Source organism: Chiloscyllium plagiosum, chromosome 35 (assembly GCF_004010195.1).
Source record: "Chiloscyllium plagiosum isolate BGI_BamShark_2017 chromosome 35, ASM401019v2, whole genome shotgun sequence".
Lineage (NCBI taxonomy): Eukaryota > Metazoa > Chordata > Chondrichthyes > Orectolobiformes > Hemiscylliidae > Chiloscyllium > Chiloscyllium plagiosum.
This window is the reverse complement of record NC_057744.1, coordinates 6262261-6272154: the sequence shown is the minus strand read 5'-3', so window position 1 is coordinate 6272154 and position 9894 is coordinate 6262261. Positions and strand designations below refer to the sequence as shown.

The 9894-nt window shown below is 40.9% G+C and overlaps 1 protein-coding gene across 4 annotated transcripts in view; it reads right to left on the bottom strand.

Moving 5' to 3' along the window:
• The window catches only part of drd2a (dopamine receptor D2a), a 129944-nt gene that overhangs the window by 21148 nt on the left and 98902 nt on the right, over positions 1 to 9894 (bottom strand). For all 4 annotated transcript variants that reach the window (XM_043676565.1, XM_043676564.1, XM_043676562.1 and 1 more), the window contains one exon: positions 828 to 937. In XM_043676565.1, the coding sequence (XP_043532500.1) occupies positions 828 to 937 (110 nt within the window). The remainder of the gene's footprint in view (positions 1 to 827; positions 938 to 9894) is intronic.

The following is a 9894-nucleotide window of genomic DNA, read 5'->3' as shown; positions in this document are numbered from 1 at the left end:
CACCCTAAAGGCTCCTAGCCTCATTCCTGATGAAGGGCTTTTGCCCGAAATGTTGCTTTTTCTGCTCCTTGGATGCTGCCTGACCTGCTGTGATTTTCCAGCACCACTCTAATCTTGACTCTGATCTCCTGCACCCACTTTCGCCTCCAAAGAGTAACTCATCCAGACCTATTCCCTTCTGACTAATGCATCTAACACTATGGGCAATCAGCATGGCCAATCCACTTGACCTGCACATCTTGATTGCAGAAGGAAACTGGAGCACCCAGAGAAAACCTATGCAGACACGGGGAGAATGTACAAACACCACATAGACAGTCACCTGAGGCTGGAATCTAACCCGGGTCCCTGGCACTGTGACACTGCAGTGTTAACCATTGAGCCACCGTGCTGCCCTTTTGAATTCTAAAAATCTAGAAATAAAGAATTAAAGTGATTGTGATCTTTGAGATTATGGTAAAACCTGAATTTCACCAAACTGCTGCAGGAAAGAAAATTAACAGTCAATCTGATATATGTGACTCCAGTCCCATATCAAAGTGGTTGACTTTTCAATGTCCTATAAAATGGCCTGTCAAACCATTCAGTCTTATCAAACCTTAAGCAACAGTATAAGAAAACAGCATTTTCAGGGCATCCAGAGATAGGGAAGAATTTCTGGTTTGCCTGTGGCAGCAGCACCTTCAGAAAGATGGAAACCATTATTTGTAAACCAATTGCATGGTCATATCTGCCGCTGCACATGATGGTCACTGGATTGTGTTTGTTGGAAGCTGCAAAACCCATTACAATGTACTATGAAGCTATTTTGTAAATGTCTACATTACCTGTCAATGCTAATGGCACAAAGGTTAAGGATACTCGCTGTGCACATCATGACATCCAGAGTTACGAAAATATCACAGTGGATCCTGCTGAATCTCCACTCCCCCACCACCTTGGAACACACAAAACAAATTCAAATCTCAGTGGAAATGAAGCAGAGGCATTAATTAGAAGTATTTCATTTTATTTTGCATCTAATCAAGTTCAAGCGCTTTGCACGATTGAAGTGTAACTCCAGTTTGTGTTGACAAATACAGGAGCAATTTCTGTCCCAATAATGTCCTTTAGCCCACCCTGAGTAAAATCTCCTCTGGTGGGGTTCATTAAGTAACCACCACTTACATCAACAAATAGCTTGTGAAGCTTCTATCTTTCCAGAAATGTAGAAACCCCTCCATGAAACGAAAGGCTTGTATTTCTACAGTGGACTTTTATGACTACAGGCTGATCCAGGAGATTTTACAGCCAATGAAATAGTTCTGCAGTACTGTCCCTGTTGTGAAGTAGGAACAACAGCATCGAATTGGTGCACAACAAGATCCCACAGAAATAATTAAGAAATAGTTGGATACTCTGTTTCAGTTGTGCTATTTGAGCATACACAGGGTCAACTCACTTGGTCGTCAAAGTAGGCCCATGGGATCTTTTCTATTTAGCTAAGAGGGTGGACAGGTTTAGCATCTAATCCAAAAGACTGCACTTCCTGACAGTGCAGCACCCTTCAGTACTGCACTGGAGCATTAGCATGGATTTTTTGCTCAAGAATGCAATGTGAATTCACAACCATCCCACAAAGGGGTAAGAGTGCTCCCACTGATTTACAGTGACACTCTGAGCACTGTACTGGAATCTCTGGAGTGTGATTGTCCCTTGCACTGTGTTTGGCAGAATAATGTAGAATTTATGATCCTGTGATCTGAATCCAACCCAAATTGGTGTGATGCGATTGAGCAAAGGTGGCAACATGTCGAAAAATCTTTGTTTTAACAAGAAAGGTACAAGACTCGAGACCTTGTCATTCAGCTGAAGCTTAGTGACGTACAGGGAAACAAAACTGTGGATGAATGTGATCCTTTCAGCTATTAGACTTAATGACTACTGAAAGACCTACTGCAGAACTGGCTGCATAATCCATTCTCTTTCTTCATATTTTATACCCTTCATGTTTGTGGCTTTCATTTGTACAAATTTGTAGTCCACGAGTAGTACAATCAGTGTCCGGTTTGCACATCAGGGAGTCATGTTGTCTTTTGTAATAGGCAATGATCTAATTATTAAACATTTCTCCTGGTACTTACTTTCATTGAAATTAATGGGCGAGATCTATGATGGACCTAAGGTCTAATATCACTTGACGTAAACTTATGCCCGAAGTCAAGATTTTTATGCAGATGAATTCAGTCATAGTCCAATAGCATGGAAATAGACACTTCGGTCCAATCAGCCCACATTGACCATATTCCAAACTAAACTAGTCCCACCTGCCTGCACTTGGCCCAAATCCCTCCAAACCTTTCCTATTCATGTACTTATGCAAATTATTTTAAATGTTGTAACTGTCCCTGTATCCATCACTTTCTCTGGCAGTTCATTCCACACACGAACCACTCTCTGTGTAAGAAAGTTGCCCCTCATATCCTTTTAAAATCTTTCTCCTCTCACCTTAAGATATGCCCCTAGTTTTGAACTCCTCCCCCACCCTAGGGAAAAGTCCCTTGTTATTCACCTTATCTGTGCCCCTCATGATTTTATAAACCTCAGTAAGGTCACCCCTCAGCCTAGTTTTATATCTCAAACTCTCCATTTCTGGCAACATCCTAGTAAATCTTTTCTGAACCATCTCCAGCTTAATAATATCCTTCCTAAAACAAGGTGACCAGACTGTACATGGTACTCCAGAAGAGGCCTCCTGTACAACCTCAACATGACATCCCATCTCCTATTCTCAAAGATCTGAGCAGTTGCGTGAAGCAAGTGACTGTGAGTAATTTGGAATTATATACTACGCTCTCAGGGGGTAAGCTACTAACCCCATGCTCCCATTGACCATGTGGCTCTGGTGAAAGCTTAATCCATAAATTCTATCTTCCCTATTGATTCCTGATGCAAGTTTATTTCCTCCTATTCAGTGACATTTGTAAATAATGTTGCGTTATTCAGTCTCTAGCTCTACATCAGTGAAATAATCCCTGTGGATCAAGTTGTTTTGTTTTGTTTTGTATTAAATTATATTCTAATGTGTAGGACTTCAAAGTAAATTAGTGTATTATCGCTCTTTCCTGTTGCTGCTTTGTTCCTTCTCTTTTATCTCTCCTTTTCAACTTCTCAGGCATAGGTTTGGTGGGAAATGACAAGAGGAAGATGACAATTGACTGAGGTCCAGAAGCCCTAACTGGTTGAAAGGGGCATTTGAACCTGGGTGCAACTGAGGTCGAGAGGGAAACCCCAAAATTGTAGTTTTGTTTGGAGAGGGTGAAATTGTGCGGGGATGGTGGGAACAAACAGGTTGAAAATGAGGTATATTTAATTGCTCTATTCAATGCCTTCATATTTTCTCTCCCAATGTCCTTTCTTGCTCAAGAATATGTCATCATAGGAACACTTGGGGCACAGCGGTAGTGTCCCTACCTTTGAGCAGGAGGCTTGGGTGTATGTGACATCATCTCTGAACAAGTTACCTAGGAAATATCTACACGTCATGTAGGTCAGTGGATTGTGCTGGAAAAGCACAGCAGGTCAAGCAGCATCTGAGGAGCAGGAGAATCGATGTTTTGGGCATAAGCCCTTCATCAGATTTCTGATGAAAAGTTTATGCCCGAAACGTCGATTCTCTTGCTCCTCGGATGCTGCCTGACCTGCTGTGCTTTTCCAGCACTATACTCTTGACTCTGGTCTCCAGCATCTACAGTCCTCACTTTCTCCAAAGTCAGTGGATTCGTTGAATCTCCTTTCAATTTATCAAGTGTCTCCCTCCTCCTCATTAATTGCTCTGGTCTGGGAGTGTGCTGGATGACAAAATGGAAATTGCTCCAAAATCCAAAAAGAGCAAATAACTAGCCCATGATTTGCACCTCAGAACGTGAGATACAGTCGAAGCAGTGCTGCCTCACATGTAGGTGGAAACTTGCAGTAATAGCACACATCTCACTGATTAACAGGATGGTATCACTATCTCTGCCCTTAAAATAAGTTGAAGACATGGAATTAAATTGCTTTCTATCACCAACAAAGCATACTTTGACTGTGATAAGTTTAGAACTTGAAAATTTCCTTCCATGTTCTTCAACCCCCGTCCTGTCATGACATGGGTTGCTTTCAGCACAACCAATCCATTTTCACTTACTTATGGTCCCATTAGCAGCTTTTCTTTCTCCCGGGCTTACCATTCTCAATCCCTTTGCCTGCCTTTGTCTTTCTCTGGACTCCATCTCCATCTACCTGATCACTCCTCCTCCCATCTGCCCCCACCAACACTACCCCACTCTCTTCAGCTTATACACCACCTTTTCCTAACTAATGTCAGTTCTGAAAAAAGGTCACCGGACTCAAAAAGTTAACTGTTTTCTCTCCACAGATACTGCCATGCCTGCTGAGTTTCTCCAGCAATCTTTTTTTTAAAATCCTACCTTAGCCTCCAGTAAACTGCAGGACATTTTCAGCACTTAATAAAGTTCTGAAAGTTGTTTGATTCGCCAGATCTTTGAGATGGATAGCCAGCACTAACCTACACAAATCTGGACTCATTCCAATTGTATAGAAGACAGGCTATTCACTTGCCTGTGAAGTTTGTATCTAGGAGGATTACTGAGATGTCCTCAAATATTTTGCAACTATGTGAAAGCAAGTAATAGAAATAAGACATGTTTTTCATAAAAAAAGTAGGATTCAGCCCTTAATAAACTGGACTAGCAAGTAGCCTAGTGTTATATTCACCCATAGGATATCAACTGTAGGATATCAACCCCGATTGCTGGGGGAATTTTGAAAGACCAGACATCATCCTCAGTGGCTGAGTGGGTGAGATGCATAAGAGAGAGGCACTGAGTGGTACAATGAGAAGTGTAAAGACGGTCCTTCTTTTTCAAAACACTCCTCCAAGTCTTGATTGGACATTAATTTGATGGAGTCCAATTGATTGATTAATTTGAACAAATATCAAAAAGTTTCCTAAATCAAGATAATGTGGAACACTAGGAACAGATCTCTTGTTAACTTGGAATTTCATCAGCTGGTCACGAGTTCAAGTCCCACGCTACAGACTCCCTCAGCACATGATGGAATGTTGGGCATCCCAATGTTGGATTGAGAATGTGCTTCAGTGTCAGTAGTGTTGTTTTCAATGAGCTGTTAACTCAAACCTTGTCAACCCTGTCATGTGGCCATGAAAGATTCCAGTCTTTTAAAGATGATCAAAGTTGTCCTTGATCAGTAATTATCCTTTAACCAAAGTCACTAATGTGATTTGTATGATCACGTCTTTCATTATTGTTTATGCAGGCTTATAATTTACAAATCACCTGCTGTGTTTCTTATATTACACCAATGAATGCATTTCAAAAAGGGCATTGGTTAGCTCAATTGGCTGGACAGCTGGTTTTTAATGCAGAATGATGCCAACACTGTGGGCTCAATCCTTGCACTCGCTGAGATTACTTCTCAACCTCTCCCCTTGCCTGAGGCATAGAACCCTCAGGTTAAGCCACCATCTCTCTCTCTCTCTCTCTCTCTCTCTGTGGGACTTTGGTGACTTTACATTTACCTCACACTTCAAAAGTATCTCACTGGTTGCTTTGGAGTTGGATCACTGAGGATGATGCTTGGTCTTTGAAGTCTCACCTCTAGCAGTTGGGTCAACGTCCTGAAATTATCCTGTGGATCAATGCAACACCAGGCTGACTATTAGTTTTGTTTCTCCTCTTAAAAGCTGAATCCTATTCATAAATTAAGATAAATATCTTATCCTTGTGGCATGTTGAACAAGGTGATGTTAGGTGGCTTTGAATTGGCGGCATGTTTGTCTGCATAAAAGGCTATTGGATGCCAGAAACACTTCTCTATTCATGTGCTTTGAGGTCTTTAGAAGGTGTTGCATAAATGCAGCCATTGTTTTCATTCATCCTGTCACTCCAGGGCTGTCAATGATAAGGAGGCATCTCAGGGTGGCAAATAAGAGTGTGACTTTAGAGTGATTTCAGCACTAGCGTGGAGCCATTGAGACTCGGCAGTACAATCCTGATCAGTTTCATCATGGATTGAGGAGGCAGGGCTAAACAAATAGATTGAGCTGGATTGTTGCCATCAATGCTTGAGTCGGGAAATTTTACAACTTGACAGATCTGCCTCCATAAGGTATCTCCCCAGCGCACACTATAGTTGTGCAGCAAGCTAGAGTTTTGGAATTGGTGTTGTGTGATCAGAAGAGTTAGTTGAAAACCTTGTTGAGAAGGAGATTTTAGGAGTAATAGAACAGAGAACCATCTTCATTCCTCGGAGGTGGGGTGGAATTGTTTGGCATCTGTCAACATTGATGAAATCGATGATGAACTTGAAAGAAAAGTGTCTCACTTGATAGAATGTCAACATCTGAACCAGTTGGTGGGTGAGTGCCAAGATCGGCTGGTTAAAGGCTGGCCTCAGTTCGTTGGGATTCCATCCCAATTCTTGTCAAAGGTGGTCAGAGGCGCAGTCCTCACCTCACTGGCTCCATTAACACCCTCCAGCACTGTTCTCTAAGCTAGCTCCTTGCCACCTCCATGATATTGCCATGGGTCCCTGCATTACTGTGCCCACTCACCCAGTATGCATTACAGAGTCAAGGAACAAGGGCAAGTTTTGAAATGCACTTGAAAAAATTGCTACTTGCACATCTCTGTCGAAGTGTCACTCAAATTGTATCAAAAACAGACGCTGTGCCTGATTTCACACATCCGGAGAAAAATTCATGAGAGGTTTTCCGCAAGTATTTTGATTTTGGTTGGATTATTTGAAGCTGAGTTAGTTGAATTTAAATTAACAATTTCCACATGGTCCAAATAAACATATAGACACTGGGGAAAAATGTCAAAGGAGCAGTAACTTATGACATAAAAAAAATTTGAAAGAACTATGGATGCTGTAAATCAGAAACAAAAGCAGAAATGCTGTAAAAGCTCAACAGGTCTGATAGCATCTGTGGAGATAAATCAGAGTTAATATTTTGGGTCAGTTCTGAGGAAGGGTCGCTCAACCCGAAATGTTAAGTCTGATTTCTCTCTACAGATGTTGCCAGATCTGTTGAGCTTTTCCAGCAGTTTCTGTTTTTGTTAGCAACTTACAACAACCTTATAAATGTGTCAATTAATCAAAGCAAACACATCACTTCCACTAGCAAACAGAATTCAGCTGAGTTCATTTAATAGTGTGTTTTGGAGTCCAGCCAAGCATTCATAATGAGACTTCCTATGGCTGTATCAGCAGAATTAGATGACATGGAAAAGATATGAAGAGTGCATGGAAGATGATCAATAAATCATTTCAAACATACCTTTCTGAGGGTTCTCAAATCCAAACTATACTTCAAAATCTCTCTAAGGGACCATAAACCAGAGACTCATTAACAGGCCATCCCAACCTAATGAAAATTGCGAGTTATGAAAAGGGACATAGGTCAGGCATTGGGTCATATCTGACTCTGTGAAACTCCAGCCCATTAGATCATAGTCATGTAAGTATTTTTCTTTCAATAGGTAGTGAAGATGTATTTTGAATTAAAAAGAACTTCTTCCTACTCTCCATTGAACTTTGCAAATTCAAAATGGTGAAGCTTGGGGTGATTGTGTTTCACCTAAAGGGGAGGCAATAGCTGAGTGGTATTATCCCTATCACCTAGTTTCTATACATACAGACAAAGAAGGATACCACTTTGACTAGGACAACACATACACATCCTAGGATAGGAGAAACAAAGACACGCATGAGAATTCTTAGAGGCATGGCATTCTAACCAGAACTCCATCAATAAACACATCAGTTTAGATCCTGTTTACCTTCCCTTGAAAAAATGAACCAGAAATGACATCCCCCATCTTAAGAAACCAAGACCTATAAATAGAGAGGTGGGATATACCACCAGCACTTCATCAGAGACTCTCACTGATGATGTTACCTAGTATGGTGATGAAACATCTGAAAACAAACCTTCAAGATCAGTGAGCTAACTTACAGATGTATTATCCCTATGCTATTAATCCAGGGACCCACATAATGTTCTGGGGACCTGGGGTCAAAACCCACCATGGCAGATAGTGGAGTTTGAATTCAATGCGAATCTGGAACTAAGCATCTAGTGATGACCATGAAACAGTTGTCAGGGGGAAAAATCCCATCCAGTTTGCTAATGTTGCTCAGGGAAGGAAACTGCTTCGCACACGCAATTCTAGATGTACGACGTTATAGTTGACCCTTAACTGTTCTCTGTGCAGTTAGGGTTGGGCAATAAATGCTGGACCCCACATTGTGTGAATGAATTTTGAAAAGAATACTTGCTTTAAACCAGAAGATTTCTTATTTTCTTAACAATTAAGCATGAAACTAAAGGAAAATATTCATCTATGAAAAGTAGTTTGACCTGACACTTTCATAGTATTTTGATTTGGGTTGGATTATCTGAAGCTGAGTTAGTTGAACTTAAATTAACAATTTCCAAAGCATTTAGATGGTTTAGATGGAGTGACAGAGAGTTGTAGAGCACTGATTGAAATTGTTTTTATATGACAGGAAACATGAGAAGAACAAAATTAATTCACTCTGATTGGAACATTTCCACTAATTATATTTCAAAATCTTAAGGTTCTGATTGCTCCCTTAAGTCAGTAGCTCTGTGTGTTTCCTGTTTCATGTTATGGTCCCTTTTAAATTACGAAGCTACCTCTTTATGAAGTGATTCTGTAAAAACTTAGGTTCCTGTAAAATTCACTGCATTTATATGGTGACGATTAAGAAATGTACTTTCCTGCCCCAAGCCCTGTTTAAAAGAAATATCTTTCTTTTAAGAATAGTGCCATGAACCCATTACACCCCGCCCCCCCCCACCGCCCCCCCCCCCCGGCCCCTGACTCCGGTCCATGCCACCCCCACCCCTAAACTGTCCAAAATATTAAAAGAAAAGACGTCACAAGCCAGAATTGTTAAAATTACATCTCGAGCCTGTGTGAGCATTTTGGAAAATTGCAGTGAACAGGCAAAATAGGACCTTGAACATCAGCTCTGAAAATGAGAGCTTTGAAGAGATACAGGAAGGGAGTTTTAAATAGATTATCACACCACTAGCTTTGTCACTGAACTCTCTTGCAGTCACCAATACCATAAATTGTTTTGCAAGATGTCCAAGGAATTTGATGCTTTGGCGAGAAATTTGTTAATCTGATTTTTGATATAATCTTTAGAACACTGGTGTTCCAGAGGTCATGTCAAGGGCAGTGATAATTGTTTGGAACTCAAAGGGAATTTAATGACTTTTTAAAAATTCTTTGTACATTTCACTGAATGTACAGTGAAATTGGAAAGGTTGTCTGGAATTACAAATTGCTTTTCAGATGCCTCTGTGTTTAAAGAGCAAATAAAATTGGTTGAATCTTAGGGCACCAGATTCTAATTTTGCTTTTTAATAAGCATTCTTTGTCGAGTTGTTATTACAAATAGTGACTGACTGTGTCTACCTAACTACACTGAGGCCTCTGTCTACTTTAGAACATGCCTCCTCCAATCAGTGACTCTTTATGACAGAAGCTTCAGCTCTGTGAACGTTTGAGGTTGTAAGTTTGGACTCTAATTACACCATGTCATTTTCCATGGGATTTCACTTTGCTATGGATTATTCAAGGCAGACAGTGAGATGAGGGTGAGTGTAAGACCAGGGAGCACTTATAGAGTCATAGAGATGCACAGCATGGAAACAGACCCTTCGGTCCAACCCGTCCATGCCGACCAGATATCCCAACCCAATCTAGTCTCACCTGCCAGCACCCGGCCCATATCCCTCCAAACCCTTCCTATTCATATACCCATCCAAATGCCTCTTAAATGTTGCAA